The sequence below is a fragment of the Octopus sinensis genome, linkage group LG8 (assembly GCF_006345805.1).
Source record: "Octopus sinensis linkage group LG8, ASM634580v1, whole genome shotgun sequence".
Classification (NCBI taxonomy): Eukaryota; Metazoa; Mollusca; class Cephalopoda; order Octopoda; family Octopodidae; genus Octopus; species Octopus sinensis.
In genome coordinates, this window is record NC_043004.1 from 39,781,829 (window position 1) to 39,799,328 (window position 17,500).

The 17,500-nt window shown below is 37.9% G+C and overlaps 1 protein-coding gene across 3 annotated transcripts in view; it reads left to right on the forward strand.

Annotated features, from left to right (window-relative positions):
* LOC115214941 (very low-density lipoprotein receptor-like) overlaps positions 1-17,500 on the forward strand; it is a 277,807-nt gene that overhangs the window by 239,956 nt on the left and 20,351 nt on the right. For all 3 annotated transcript variants that reach the window (XM_036505362.1, XM_029784024.2, XM_029784025.2), the window contains exon 6: positions 7,447-7,809. In XM_036505362.1, the coding sequence (XP_036361255.1) occupies positions 7,447-7,809 (363 nt within the window). The remainder of the gene's footprint in view (positions 1-7,446; positions 7,810-17,500) is intronic.

The following is a 17,500-nucleotide window of genomic DNA, read 5'->3' on the forward strand; positions in this document are numbered from 1 at the left end:
TACCATTTCTATCAATATATATATATATATATATATATATATATATATATATATATATATATTCATATATGCCGAAAACAACGAACAAACTAATATCATATGTGCTTTTCTTTCTTTTCTTCTTGTTTTCTTCTCTTCAGAATTATTTCTTTGCCATGAATCGGCTGAAACTAAACTCGATCTTTTATGCTGATGTTTTACACTGTTCACTTTTACCACCTGATCATTTTCTATTTAGATTATCAGTCCCTCTCAATTCAAGAAATGACGAAAGCATGTAGGTTTGGCATCGAATGTTATCTCCCCTTAAATGGCGGTCATGTTTATTGATTTTTCATTTGATTAATTGTTTGCCTTCACTCTGCCTAGTGTTGTTTGCTGTTTTGTTTAACTATTTCATCTTCATTCGCACAACTGCTGCATCTTTAATATTCAGCAGATTCAATCTGATCGTTTGTTAGATTTCTGCACTTTAGATGCACTCACTACGTAAGCAATTGTTTTGGATTTTTTAAAATTTATATTTAGTGCACTGAGTTTGTGCTTCTAGTCTGAGTTGCTGTTTGATGGTAAAAAATAAAAATTAAAATAATAATAATGATTTTCTATTGGATTTATTAATAACAATTTTTAACTGCGCGGCGGCACTTTACGTATATTTATAATGTCATAATATGGAGCCGACCAAGGCTTAGTGAGTGGAACTTGTTAATCCTTCTGATCTACGGATGACCGTCGTGTATGTGTGTGTATTTTCCTATATAAGTGTATCTGTGTATCTGTCTATATATATATATATATATAATATATATATATATATATATATTATATATATATATATATATATATATATATATATATATATTCGTACTTAGAACAGCAATGGATTAAAATATCGCTTCTGTAAAAGTTATAAATTACAGGGCGGGACAGAAAAGAAGAACGTTTTTGAAAAATTCCCAAAATTCATTCATTTTAGCTGCAAGTTTTATTGGCATCAATATGTTTGTATTGAATTAGCATTTGTCAAAATTAAGTGTTGAAAACAACATCCATCATGTGGTGTCCGTTTTCATTGATGCATTTCTGAAGGCATTCTTGGAAATTGGCCTCCACTCTCTCCAGCATTGTTCTAATTATAGTTCCACGGTTTCAACTATTGCCCAGTGACCAATTTTTATGTGTGGAAATGTTGGTCTTCCTACAAAATACTCCTTACCGATCGATTATCGATACCAAGTTAAGTGGAATGCCTCCGGGCAGAGCGATTTGGACTCCGTATCAAAGCTTGTCTAACGCGTCCCACATTTTCCAGGGTCCGTACCGTTTGTGGCGCCACCATTAGTTTCCTGTTCCTTAATGAACCTCGTGTATTAAGTGCATTCACCTAACATGAGATTGTATTACGGGAGGAAACAGCCCGATTAAGGTGAATGTTAAAGTGACGCCGAAACTCACGCTGAACTTCTGTGACAGACTCGTTATTCTTTACGTAACTGTCATAAGAAAACACGCGATGGTCTATCGTCCACAGTGCCATGGCTTTACCTGCAAAGAAAAAATGCTTAAGACATCACGGAACGAATGGTACTTGTTGGAGATATGTCCCCCCCCCCCATGGGGCTGAGAAATAGCTATTTCAAAAAACGTCCGTCCTCTCTGTCCCACCCTGTATATACAAACGTGAAAAAGCAGTTGCTCTTTCAGAATTTTCTCTATGACAAAATATTACACGTAGTACTGTTCCACGTTAATGTATACATTATAAATTTTATAATCACAGGTATTTTAATACGATACTGTTCCAAGAGTGGATACTACTAACTGCGCGCACACGCACACATACAAACACACACACACACACACATACACGAGGTGTGAATGAAATGTCGGAGCGTCGAACAAAAATATCTTGCGGTATAGTGCTCCACTGTTGATACATCCCTTTACATTAAGGGTAACGGGGACTGTCCGCCGTTATGCAGTTGATAAGATAAGTAGAAAACAAATATACAATCTAGTAGTAGCATTTAAGTTGCTCTTCGGTAAATGAAACCGCTAAAGAATTATTAGCAATTTCAATGTTTCCCTGATTTAATACTTATTATACTGAAAGGCGGCGTGCTGGTAGAAGCGTTAGCGCGCCAGGCGAAATGCTTAGCGGTGTTTCGTCTGCCGTCACGTTCTGAGTTCGAATTCCGCTGAGGTCAACTTTGCCTTTCACCCTTTCGGGGTCGATAAATTAAGTACCAGTTACGCACTGGGGTCGATGTAATCGATTTGATCTCTTTGTCTCCTCTATGTTTAGCCCCTTGTGGGCAATCAAGAAATAAGAAACGTAAGCACGCCGGGCGTGCTTTTCGGTATTTCGTCTCTCTTTGCGTTCTGAATTCAAATTCCACCGAGATCGACTTTGCCTTTCATCTTTTCGGAGTCGATAAATTAAGTACCAGTTGCATACTGGGGTCGATCTAATCGACTGCTCCCCACCTCCCAAAAAATTTCGGGCTTTGTGCCTCGAGTAGAAAAGAATATTTATTATACTGAAAGGCGATGAGCTGGCAGAAACGTTAGCGCACCGGGCGAAATGCTTAGCCGTATTTCGTTTGTCTTTACGTTCTTAGTTCAAATTCCACCGAGGTCGACTTTGTCTTTCATCATTTCGGAGTCGATAAATTAAATACCAGTTGTGTATTGGGGTCGACCTAATCGACTGGCCCTCTCCCACAAAATTTCCAGCCTTGTGCCTAGAATAGCAAAGAGTATTTATTATACCGAACCTGAAGTTGACCTCGGCAGGATGTGAACTCTAGATTTAAGGCGACCATCACAAATCATCTTGTCTGTCACCCCAGAGTTTCTGCTAATCCACCGTGCTTAACATTTTTTTATAATAAGACCAAGATATCTGCCGTCATTGTTCTGTACTCTATGGAATAAGGTACCAATCAAATTCTCGGGAGCAGAGCATATAAAGAACGATAACTCTGTACCTTGGTTCCAAATAATTATTTGATAACAAAATCGTAACTTTGTACCTTGGTAACAGAATCGAAACGTAATTTTGTACCTTGGTTAAAAATAATTATTTGATAACAGAATCGTAAATGCTGTGAGGAAAATACCTTGGAGTATTTGTTCTGCTCTTTTACATTTAAATCTCACCGCTTGGGTTTTATCCTCGTAGAGCAGAGAAAAGAAAAGTACCAGTCAAATACTCAAATCGATTTAATTGATTGGATCTTTCGGTTTGAACGGCATTTTTTTCTAGCGGTGTCATATGAAATTGTCACCCATAATTATGACCCTAGTATCGATCTATCGCATTTCAATCTGTTTTAGGGTTAGGGTTAGTTAGGGTTAGGGCTGATGGAAGGGTATCTTTTTTCTTCACAAATGTAAATAAACCCATCTGTTTCTTAAACGAGGGACATGTTCGTACGGCACAGAATGTTTTTTTTACCTCAATAGACGTCAGTGATTGGTTGAAATTGAAGAAAAAAAAACAACAAATATCTTACAATAAAGCCAAGAGTAAAAGATGTTTTATAAACACATTCTACCAGTATACGAAGTTTTAAATTTTTTAGTTACCTAGAAATTATGTTAAAAACTGCCGTTCAAACCGAAAAGATCCAATTGATTAACTCCACTCGTCTTAGATTTACGACTTGCTATTTATTAATGAAGCAGATTCAATGGCAGAACCGATACAGTGACATACAAAACACCTAGTGCTATTTACTTTATTTAGTTGCATTCTTTAAGTTCTGAGTTTAAATCTTGCTATGCGCAACTTGACCTTATATTACTTTGACGGTAAAGCGACGAGCAGACAGAATTCTTAGCACGCCGGAGAAAATGCCGAGGGACACATTGTCCGTTTTTACGTTCTGAGTTCAAATCTTGCTGGTCTTTCATCATTCTTGTGAATGGTAATATGGCAAGCTGATAGAACCCTTAGCTCGCTGGACAAAATTTTGAGTGGCATTTCGTCCGTCTTTACGTTCGGAGTTCAAATTCTCACGTGGTTGACTTTGCCTTTCATCCTGTCGGGGTCGATGAAAAATGTACTAGTTGAGTATCGGGGTTGATGTTATCGACTTGACACCTTCCCCATAAATTTCAGGCCATGTGCCTATATGATGAAGGCTTATTCCAGTTTGGATAGAATTAAATACCAGTGGTTTACTAGGATTGAGTAAAATCGACTACTCCTTTCTCTTCACCCCGCACAAAAAAAAAAATGTGTGACAGCATTAGGATCTTTTCGGTTTGAACGGCAGTTTTTTCTAGCGGTGTCATATGAAATTGTCACCCATAATTATGACCCTAGAATCGATCTATTGCACTTCAATCTCTTTTAGGGTTAGGGTTAGTTAGGGTTAGGTTTAGGGGTGGAGGAAGGGTGTCTTTTTTTCTTCACAAATGTAAATAAACCCATCTGTTTCTTAAACGAGGGACATGTTCATACGGCACAGAATGTTTTTTAACTCAATACACGTCACTGATTGGTTGAAATTGCAGAAATTGAAGAAAAAAAAACAACAAATATCTTACAAACTATAGAATTTTCTCAATAAAGCCAAGAGAAAAAGATGTTTTATAAACACATTCTACCAGTATACGAAGTTTTAAATTTTTTAGTTACCTAGAAATTATGTTAAAAACTGCCGTTCAAACCGAAAAGATCCCAGCCTTATTGTCAACGACAGGAATCATTAGTGTGCCTTGAATTGACAATACCCACCCCACCTACCCTCATTCTGAATTTTTGACCATGTGCCGAGTTTTAGAAATCAGTATCGTTAATAGATTCATAGTGTACCGCTTTGTGTGCGTTTGTGCGTTTTTCTATGTGTGTTTTCTCTTCTCTTTTTCTCTTCTAAATAACTTCCTGGTTTGGATTTGGATTTTTGAGGATTTTCTTTTTTTTGGGGGGGGGTTGTATTTGGATTTCTTTAGGTTTAGATTATTTTGTTTGATTTTTATTTTACTTTTTTTATTCGTTCATTTGGTTTTTTTTATCTATATTAGTTACGTGTCAACAGCACAATGTGTCTGTGTGTGTGTCTGTGTGTTTGTGTGTGTGTGTGTGTTTCTGCTACTGACTTAATAGTAATTTTTTAGTTCGTTTCCAATATAATGGTTTATGCAACTATTGATTATATGAAGAACCCAAACGTTTCGTTTTTTTTAAATTATTAGTAATAATAATAATATTATTATTAATAAGCTAGCAGAATCGTTAGCACGCCGGGCGAAATGCTTAGCAGTATTTCGTCCGCCGCTACGTTCTGAGTTCAAATTCCGCCGAAGTCGACTTTGCCTTTCATCCTTTCGGGGTCGATTAAATAAGTACCAGTTACGCACTGGGGTCGATGTAATCGACTTAATCCGTTTGTCTATTCTTGTTTGTCCCCTCTGTGTTTAGCCCCTTGTGGGTAGTAAAGAAATAGGTATTTCGTCTGCCGCTACTTTCTGAGTTCAGATTCCGCCGAGGTCGACTTTTCCTTTCATCCTTTCGGGGTCGATAAATTAAGTACCAGTTACACACTGGGGTCGTTATAATCGACTTACCCCTCTCCCAAAATTTCAGGCCTTGTGCTTATAGTATAAAGCATTATTATTATCATTATTATTATTTCCATTGCTTGTTTGGTGTATTTCCGTTGGGTTTTTTGCTTTTGGTATTTTTCCTTCTAGATATCTATTGTTGTTCCTCTTTTTAATCAAAAATAAAAGAACTTAAAATAATCTTAATTCTAGTCTTAACAAAAGATAAAACCACCTTAATTCTAGTATTATCTGTAACGTACAATTAAACTAAATTTTCAAATAATTATTTTGTTATGTAAAACAAGAAAAAATAATATTATTAATACTATGCCATTAATACAAAATTTTATAGTAAACATTATCATTAAACACTTTACTTTATTCGAATTTCTTTAATTTGTCTCTTTGCTTAAAATAATATTTCTGTAAAATGATTTACTGTACATCTGTGTCCTTTGCAAGAGGTTTAACAATCATTATCAAGATGATGGATACAGCAGAGTAATTAGTTGAAGTATATATATATATAGGGAGAGTTTACGAAAAAAACAAGACGAAGACAGGTGGTGTACAAACCAAACAGATGTATTAGTATAACGCTCAGGAATAGAAAAAGTCTTTTACGTTTCGAGCCTACAGAAAGGGACATAGAAAAAATCAAGGACAGAAAAAAATGTGTGTAGTAGCTAACGATCTATCATGGTGACTAGTGCCGGATATATATATATATATATATATACACTCTTACTTCCTGCATCTTGCAGCTCACCTGCGACAGACTGGTGACCCATCCAGGTAGGGAGCCTATACGCCAAGGAAACCGGGAAACCGGCCCTAATGAGCCAGGCATGGCTCGAGAAGGAACAAACATATATATATCTAATACCTCTCGGTGTCTAATTAAACCAGCCAACCCTCAGGTTCTGCGTTCAAATCCTCTTGGTGTCAACTTTTTGCTTTTCGTCTTTCTGGGGTATATAAAATAAATATAAGTCGATATAACAGAATATACCATACCCACTTTCATTTGTCTTTACGTTCTGAGTTCAAATTCCACCGAAGTCGACTTTGCCTTTTATCCTTTCGTGGTCGATAAAATAAGTACCATTTGAACATAGGGGTCAATGTAATCAACTTGCCTCCACCCTCGAAATTGCTAGCCTTATGCTAAAATTTGAATTCATTATTTTTAATGGGTGACAGTGATAAGAACGGGGATGTGGTAAGATCGTTTAGAACATCGGGCAAAATGTTTTGTGTTGTTCGTTCCAGCATTTTTACGTTCTGAGTTCAAATCCAGCTGAGATCAATTTTATTTCTTATCTTTACGAGGTCGATAAACAAAAGTACTGGGCTTGATATATTTGGCTTCCTTCAAGGTTTCAGGCCTTGTTACAAATCACTTTTAAAGGTGGTGGATGACAAAATCGGCAGAGTATCAATATTTACTTTCAGTCCTTTATGTTCCGACCTCGAATCCCACCAGAATTGATTTTGTCTTGAATTCTTCCCAAGTAGGAACTAATCAAGTTCTTGGATCGATTTAATACCCTACATAACCCCCACCGCCTTTTTAGGCCCTTTGTCTATGCCAGAAACCATGGTTTATTAATTAACAGCATTATTATTAATCAACATGGCAGTGGAACGGAATGACAAAATGTCTTGCAGTAATTAGTTGCATCACTTGAAATTCTCAGTTCAAATTCCGCCGAGTGGGTTTGTCTGAGATCCATTCTGGGTTCGATACAATAATTACTAATCAATTAACGATGATAAAGTTAATCCCAACAAATCTGTAGCCTTTTTCTTACGTTAGAAATGACAATAATTCTTATATTAATATTAATATTAATATTGCTTCTATTATTATTTAATACTTTCAAGGGTGAAACCGAAAACAGAACATTCCACATATTGGACCAAGCGAACAATTCCGATGATGAGCAGCATCGAAGGAGACAAAACCAAAGAAATAATCGCAGACGAACGACTCCGTATCCTGGAGACGAAGGTAATAATCAATTGGAGCGAGAAGAACGAAGAAGACAGCGCAAAGAAAGGAAGCGAAAAGAGGAAGAAGAAAATCTAAGGAATGGGTCTGACCAGAGCGGTAACCATGGTGATCAGACGAACTCGGTTCGAAAAGCTAGTGGTGTTCGTAGCAAAAATTCTTCTATTAGACATCGGCAGACCATGTTCCAAGGAGTTTTTGTTTGGTGCCTTATCTTCGTTTTAGTGTGCAATTGGGTAAGTCTCCTTTTTGGTTTCTTTTTCTTTTTTTTTTTCAATTCTTTCAGTCATTAGACTGCGGCTATGCTGGAGCACCGCCTTAAGGAATTTTTGGTCGAATGTATCGACTTCAGTAATTACTTTTTTTAAAAACTTATTCTATTAAACTTATTCTATTGGTTTTTTGCTGAACCGCTATGTAACGGGGACGTAAACACAACAGCACCGGTTGTCAAGAAGTAAGGGCGGAAGACAACCGCAGACAAACACATACACACACATATATGACGGGATTCTTTCAGTTTTCTTGTACCAAATCCACTCACAAGGCGTTGGTCGGCCCGAGGTGCCACGCAGTAGGACTAAACCCCGAACCATGTGGTAGGGAAGCAAGCTTCTTACCACACAGTAACGCCTAATTTCTTTCATTTTGATGTATTTGCCTTTACCATAGTTATTCTTGTTATCAGTCTAATGTATATGCTCTTATTTCTTTGAGAAATTTTGTATCGAAGTATGGTGATTGTATCCGCATGTATAGAAACGGGAGTGCAACGGTACCAACAACACTTTCAATGAACCATTGCTAGAGGAATATATTTGTGGGAACAAATCATTCTTGTTGACATCTATTTATCTGGAAAACGTTTTCGAAAGACAAATTTCCTCTGTTCGGCAATCCGATAATATTCGAGAAAATTAGTTATATATAAATAGGCGCAGGAGTGGCTGTGTGGTAATTAGCTTGCTAACCAGCCACATGGTTCCGGGTTCAGTCCCACTGCGTGGCACCTTGGGCAAGTGTCTTCTGCTATAGCCCCGGGCCGACCAATACCTTGTGAGTAGATTTGGTAGATGGAAACTGAAAGAAGCCTGTCGTATATATGTATATAAGTGTGTGTGTATATGTTTGTGTGTCTGTGTTTGTCCCCCTAGCATTGCTTGACAACCGATGCTGGTGTGTTTACGTCTCCGTCACTTAGCGGTTCGGCAAAAAGAGACCGATAGAATAAGTACTGGGCTCACAAAGAATAAGTCCCGGGGTCGATTTGCTCGATTAAAAGCGGTGCTCCAGCATGGCCGCAGTCAAATGACTGAAACAAGTAAGAAAGAGTAAAGAGAGTCAGGGATAGTCATAAGCACGTTGCATGATGTATTTTAAGTAAAGTTAACACTGTCAAGTATAATGAATAGTTTGGTGTACAAATACCTCGAGAGCAGCGGCTCTCATAGCAGACGGAAAGGCACCACTAAATGGGGTTGTGAAAAATGTAAAGAAGACGAACAAATTATGACGGTTTTAACGTTTTAAATATATCTATATTAAATAACAAACAAGAAGCTCTATTCTGTTTGCTCGTTTATAAAATGTTAGGAAAAGCAGTTTTTACTATTTTCTGTGAGGGGATGTCAGTTGTATGGCAGCCACTTCACTAGAACTGTATCATTACGCTGTTACTGTTCATTTAGGAACTAAAGTTGGATCCTCTGAGTAGAGTTCATGTAATGGTAGACTGATATGCAGCGAGATCGAACCTGAAACCCCGTGTTTCTTAAGTGAATTAATAGTAGAAATACTCTGAATGATGCCTTTGAAATGCCCAAACATAACTTCCACTTTCTGGTGGACGGGATTGTCGGCGAGAACTCCGTAGAGAGACGAAAAAAATGGAGTGATAGGAGATTTTGTGGATCTTTTCGATTTGAACGGCAGTTTTTAACATAATTTCTAGGTAACTAAACACTTTTAAACTTCGTATACTGATAGAATGTGTTTATAAAACATCTTTTTCTCTTGGCTTTATTGAGAAAATTCTATAGTTTGTAAGATATTTGTTGTTTTTTTCTTCAATTTCTGCAATTTCAACCAATCAATGACCGTCAATTGAGGTGAAAACATTCTGTGCCGTATGAATATGTCCCTCGTTTAAGAAACAGATTGGGTTTATTTTCATTTGTGAAGAAAAAAGATACCCTTCCCCCACCCCTAACCCTAACCCTAAAACGGATTGAAATGCAATAGAACGATACTAGGGTCATAATTATGGGTGACAATTTCATATGACACCGCTAGAAAAAACTGCCGTTCAAACCGAAAAGATCCGCTTCTTGTTTCTGCTGACAGCAAATTCTCTCTCTCTCTCTCTCTCCCTCTCCCTCTCCCTCTCTCTCTCTCTCACTCTCTCACTCACCCACTCACTCACTCGCTCGCTCTCCCTCCTTCTCTCTCTGTCGACCTATTCTCTCCCTCTGTCCATTAATTCACCCTTCTCTCTCTTTCTATCTATCAATTCACTCTTTCTTTTTCTCTCGCTCTGTCTCTCTATCTTGCTATGAATATAATTATCTATCTATCTATCTATCTATCTACATATCTATCTATCTACCTATCTATCTACCAATCTGTGTAGCTACCTATTTGTTTAAAAGTGCAGAGGGTACGAATCTCATGAATCATATGTGAGGTATGTCAAGTAGGAGAGTAGTGAGCCGTAGTAACTGAATATGAAAGGTTTAGAGATTTATAGAGAAAAGTGGTTAGATGTGTAACATTAACTGCTGTGTAGGGTCGAGCATGAGTAAGGTGAGAGGGAGGATGAGCATTAAAAGTATTAGCCTATACGAACTCACTTGTATGGATATGTGACGTCATTACACACATACGTGCACACACGCACACGCACATGCAGAGAAAGAGAGAGAAAAAGGGGAACATATACACACGTATAGATACTGACCATATATATATATATAAGAATGAATGTTTTTATATATAATGAACGTGAAATACAGGAAGGGACGAACACGGAACACAGACAAATCATTCGAAGCCTTCAATCTTCAGTCAGACACCGAATCATCATAGCAAATTTCGGCTGTTCAATTCTGATATTTGCTCCAACTCGGCCAGCCCCAAGAAAAAAAACTAAGCTGTAAGCATTAGATTTCTTGGTAGAAGACAGGAATGTGAACGCACAAGACGGATGTGAATACAGAGACAAAAACGAAATTGAAAACAGTAATGAATAAACAAAATATATATAACGGTGGTTGTCATACGACTTTAGACCAAATGAGACAAAACAACAACAACATAGCAGCTGGCGTAGAAATAATTACCGTTTCGGTAGCGGGGGGACACATGTTGGTCGAGATACGAAGGCCAACAGAATGGTTGAAGAAGCAGCAGGTCGCAGGAGAGAGAGAAAGAGAGACAGAGAGAGAGGGAATCAAAGAGGGTGGAAGGCAGGGGACAGAATCAGTGACCAAGAGAAAAGGAGAAAGAAGGGATTAAGGAGGATGGGAGGAAGAGGGGAGGAGGAGGGAGGAAGAGAGGGGAAGAATCGGAGGGCGCCAAAAAGTTTGGTGCTGAGTATATATATTATATATATATATGTATATAAATGTATATATATGTATATATATGTTATATATATATATATATATATATATATATATATATATATATATATATATATATGTATATATGTATGTAGATATATATATATGTATACTCTTTTACTCTTTCAGTCATTCAACTGCGGCCATGCTGGAGCACCGCCTTTTAGTCGAGCAAATCGACCTCGGGACTTATTCTTTGTAAGCCCAGTACTTATTCTATCGGTCTTTTGCCGAATCGCTAAGTGACGGGGACGTAAACACACCAGCATCGGTTGTCAAGCAATGCTAGGGGGACAAACACAGACACACAAACACACACATATATATTTATATACATATATACGACAGGCTTCTTTCAGTTTCCGTATACCAAGTCCACTCACAAGGCATTGGTCGGCCCGGGGCTATAGCAGAAGACACTTGCCCAAGATGCCACGCAGTGGGACTGAACCCGGAACCATGTGGCTGGTTAGCAAGCTACTTACCACTCAGCCACTCGTATATATGTATATATATGCATATATGTATATATATCTATATATATCTATATATATGTATATATATATATATGTATGTATATGTATATATATATATGTATGTATATATATATATATGTATGTATATATATATATATGTATGTATGTATATATATATATGTATGTATATATATATATATGTATGTATGTATATATATATATGTATGTATATATATATGTATGTATGTATATATATATTATGTATGTATATATATATATATGTATATATATAATATATGTATATATAATATATGTATATATATATTATGTATATATATATATATATATATATATATATATATATATATACCGGAGTAAACACATAAATGTGAAACAAGGTGGAAAAAAGAGTACTCAAATACCAGTGGTAGAGTAATATGCTTTATTTAAAGCAGCAGAAAATTCAACAAAATCTGTTACTCTGAGTTTCCCGTTGCCGTTCATATATGCACATATAGGCGCAGGAGTGGCTGTGTGATAAGAAACTTGCTTGCCAACCATTTGGTTCGGGGTTCAGTCCTACTGTGTGGCACCGTGGGCCAGTGTCTTCTACTATAGCCTCGGCTTGATCAACGACTTGTGAGTGGATTTGGTAGACGGAAACTGAAAAATCTCGTCGTATATATGTCTGTGTGTGTGAGTGTGTGTGTGTGTGAGAGAGAGAGAGAGAGAGAGAGAGAGAGAGAGAGAGTCAAATAAAAGTTTGAAGAGAGTGAACCAGAACGACCAGAGTCTAATGACTGAAGCCAGACAATGAACACATACACACACGCATACATATGTGTGTATGTGTGCGTATATATGAATGTATGTATGTATACACGTGTAGATATACACGTGTGTATATATATATATATATATATATATATATATATATTCATCTATTGTTTTTATTCGTCTCAGTCATTTGACTGCGGCCATGCTGGAGCACCTTCGAGTTTTATTGAAGTTCTTGAGAGAGTTCAAGCCGGCCGCTAACATAGCGACAAGAAATTCTTTAGTTAAGAGAGTTCCCGGTATTTGTAAATATCTAGGTTGAATTTTGTTGGTTGAACTGTTGATACGTACAACCTCGTGTGTGCATGTATTCACATAAGAATCTCAGGTGGAGAATTTTCAGAATGTCTTACAGATTTTCACTGTGCCACGAATAGATTGGATTTAGAGGAATCCGCATCAGTTTCTTTTGCTCTTTCTCCGTGAACCCAATTATTTCTAGGTTTTCGGTCAAATTTTTTGTTACATAACCTTATGCATCTATGAAGGATAGATACAAATGAGAATGTATATTCATGTATGTATGTACGTATGTATGTATCACTTACTGCCGATGGCAAAGTAACCCAAAACAGCCTGTAACATGGTCTAGTAGGACCGTGGGTGACACGACCGGAAGCCCTACCGGCTCTGCTTGGCAAGGGAAGTGATTTGTGTTGAACACTCTACACGATGGCAAAACCTGTCAGACAGAGAAAGGTTGAACTCAGTAGAGTCAACACCCATCCAACAGCTTGCAGTGAGAGACCCCTAGTCTTTGTTTAGACATCTCTCTACAAGAAGGAAATTCCGAAATAACACCCGCCTCACTGCGGAGCCAGAAATCCTGCTCTTGATTGTTTCTGGACTACCTGGCTTTGAAGGTGAGTTTTAACGTTGTTAAGCAAGTTGCTTTTGACTTCAAATTTCGGCGTAAGCGCCACTGACAGCCATTGTCTATAACATTTAGGATAAGATAATATATCAGTGAGTTATACTCGCCTACGCATTGATAGCCACCATGTTTGAATGGTTTCTCTCTCTCTCTCTCTCTCTCTCTTCTCTTTCTCTCTCTCTCTTTCTCTCTCTCTCTTTTTCCCTCTCTCTCTTTCTCTCTCTCTCTCTCTCTCTCTCTTTCACTCACTCTGTGTGTGCTTGCGCGTGCGTGTGTGTGAAAGAATGAGAGAACTGCATATATTTGTCGAGTTAGATTGTGGGATTTGAAAGTTCAGCATCAGTATGTATACATATATGTATACATATATGTATACATACATATATATATATATATATAAATGCATTCCTATATATATGTATACATATATATATATATATATACATATACACATATACATGCATACATACACACACACACACACACACACACACACACACACACACACACACATGACAGTCTTCCATACAGTTTCTGTCTATCAAATTCGCTCACAAGGAATTAGTCGTACCGTAGCTGCTATAGTACAGAACACTGGCCCTAGGTCCCAAGGTGCCACGCAGTAGGACCGAACCCGAAACCACGTGATTGCAATGTGCGCTTTTTAACCACACAACAGTGTCCTGTCCGTACCGATAGCATTTATCATTTTTGTTGGGCGATATTTAATCTGTACAGCAGCTAAAACTGAAAGAACGTTACCTATTGCAAGCAACACTGCTAAAGACAGCGAAACTAGAGAGTAATTGCACAATACCCGAAGCGTTGCCAACATTAAATATAACGTCAGCCCACGTTCAATTCCATGAGTCACAACTACAGAATTCAAAGAAGAATGAACTTGTTGATGAGAGAGTTCAGTTTTCGTTTCCTGTTATATTGTATGAAGAGCAGACATGTAATATAAAAATGTTCTGGTTATTATTTCAAGAATTGAAGAATTGTTTGAATATGGGTACAATGCGTTCGTTTTTTGTTTTGTATTGTTTTTGTCTAGGTTTCGTCTTTATTTCTTTTATTTTTATAATTTTTTTTTTTTTTTGCTAAAATGGAAGTGGAAATTAGATAAAACAAATAGCTTCAATATGGATGATATGTGGGTGTTTGAAGAAATAATGAAAAAATATATAAAAGAGGAAAAAACAAACGTTGCGTAAAACATGACATAGATTTTGAAGAAATGAAATTCTCAGACATAGACAGTGGGGGAGTTGTAAAAGAACACGTTGTCGGCAGTGTTGTGGTTGCTATTGATGATGATGATGATGATGGTGATGATGGTGATGGTGATGATGATGGTGATGATGACGATGTTGTTGCTGTTGTTTGGCAACCAAGTTAGCCCCGATCGATCACTCTCTCATCAGGCATTACATTCGTGACCATTTCCTTGTTTTTGGAGCATATTGTATTTAATACTATATAGTAGTAGTAGTAGTAGTAGTAGTAGTAGTAGTAGTAGTAGTTGGTGGTGGTTGTGGTGGTGGTTGTGGTGGTGGTGGTCGTCGTCGTGGGTAGTTGGTGGTTGGTAGTGGTGGTGGTGGTGGTGGGTGGGGTTTTGGCGGTGGGTTGGATGGATGGGTGGGTGGTGGTGGTGGTGGTGGTGGTGGTAAGCTGTAGGTCAACCTTGATCGAGCAGACCTTTAGCGAAAACTTTCCGGCCGTAACCATCCCTCCATTATTTTAGCAAACATAGCTGTTTATCTGGAACCACATTATCCTACATGCTTTAACATTTATTTTAAGACAGTAAAATGTTATTGGAAGGTTGAATTTCATTGTTATCGTTTAGGTTGCTGCTTCCGCAACCAACATTTTCAGTAACTTATTTACACATGATACGAGTGGGCCTCTAACGTGGTCGCTCGAATTGCAACCATTTCTCACTCAAATTATAGCTTTCTGCCTTACAAACCAAGGGTTTATTGTATAATATAGTCCTAAATAAAAGTGGCGAGCTGACAGAATAGTTAACATGCCGGACAAAATGCTTACTAGCCTTTTTCCGTTTTACGTTCTGAGTTCATATTCCGCCGTGATCGACTTTGCATTTCATCTGTACGGGGTCGATAGAATAAGTACCAATTGAGTACCGGGGTTTATGTTATCGACTAGCCTACTCGCGCAAAATTTCGGGCCTTGTGCTTATAACATAAAATAATATTGTCCTAAATCTATTATCTTTACTAAAATACAGGATGGTCATTGTTGGAATGCCTTAGATAATAAATTAGTTTTGTCTGTATTCATCCGGAGCTAAACAAGAGCAACGACAAGGAAGCTTTTATACAGACACTTGATCATCTAGAAAATTCTATTGCTTTAGTTATCTTTAAAAATATGGTATGGCCAGAAATTACATTTGACCATTTGTCTCTTCGATCGGAATGGACCTGTTGCTAAACTACAGCACACGATTCACCGGTCAGTATTCCTAAGATGCTCTTTAGTAAAGCATGAGTATTGTTACCGTGATAGATATGAGTCTAGTGAATGGAAACCATAATATAACAGACACTTAAGGCGTCGAGTTAGCAGAATCGTTATCACACCGGGCAAAATGCTCAACCGTGTTTCGGCATTTTGTTCCTCTTTACTTTCTGAGTTCAAATTCGGCCGAGGTCAACTTTGTCTTTCATCGTTTCGAAGTTCGATAAAATAAGCACTGGTAGATCACTGGGATCGATGCAATCAACTTATTCCCTCTTCCGAAGTTACTGGCTTTGGGCCAAAATTTGAAACCATTATAACAGATATTTGTTTTGAACGACACTTTATAGTAATGGAAATAAGATGACAAACAGTGAAATATTCAGTCAGATCAAATATGTCAGATTTTGTTAGTTCTACACTTTACCGTTTCTGACAATTCTTCTGCTAACCTTCCATAGAAATATATATTTATCAAAGGGTCCGAGACTAATTCATTCCACTTGGCGGTTTTATCATACACGACCTAAGTTTTTATTGGTTTTTGTTCGTTTGCTTGTTATATGCAAGGTCTGTTGTTTTTTATCCGAATATTTGCTAGCTTGTTTGCTTTGTACCTTGTTTTCTTTGTTGCCAACAATATTTGGAAGCCAGATCTTGTAGAGATTTGAACGTAATCTTTTGGCATCTTCTCAAATTCTCTTCTATTTTGAAACAAGTATAGCATACATCTGTATCACTCACCTTCCATTATCTCTTCCTGCTGCCTGTCTCTCTCCTTTTCTCTCTCTTTCTGTCACTCACTCCTCCTTCTCTCTCACCTTTTCTGTCTCCCTCACTCTCTCTCTCTCTCTCTCTCTCTCTCCCTTTCAATATGTAACTGGTTATATGATTCTCTGATAGGAAACTGTGAAAGTGTTTATTAGTTATTTGTTTCTTCAACAACAATAGCAATGGTGAATGTTACCTTCGCCAAGATATATTAACAAGTCATGTAACCCAGTATATTAAGCGACTAGAATCCTTCGGTCACCTCTGTCTACGTCGCATCCTTCGTGTCCGATAGCATCACTTTGTCTCCAACAATTCGGTGCGACACCAGTGCAGAATCACCTCCCTCCGACAAGTCATCCTAACGAGACTTCTACGTTGGCTGGGTCATGCCCTCCGTCGTCAACCAGGAGAATTCATCTACGAAGCAATTGCCCCAGCTCCCCTTCAGGGTTGGCGAAAGCGATGTGGTGGACAACGAAAAACCTGGCTGATGACAGTCAAGGCTGATCTGGAACCCAACCTATGCCCCCATATCTACGGCGTTCGCCGTTGGAATAAAGAGTGGTTGGAGATCACGCGGTCGTTAGCCTTAAATCGCCAGGCCTGGTCGGCCTTTGTGAGAGATGCAGCATTGAGGATGAATGAAGCCAGCTCAACCCACCCCAGGTGAATGCTGTAAGAAGAAGAGATTAACAAGTCGTCTATCTCTCAACACCCTCATTCACGAACTGAAACGAATCACACCATCGTAACCAACAAAACAAACTGCATCCATAAACAAGTGGGAAATGTTAAAATATACAGAGTAGTGGAGGGTGTAAAAAGGGGGGGGCTATGCTTTAAGGGAGGCGTAATT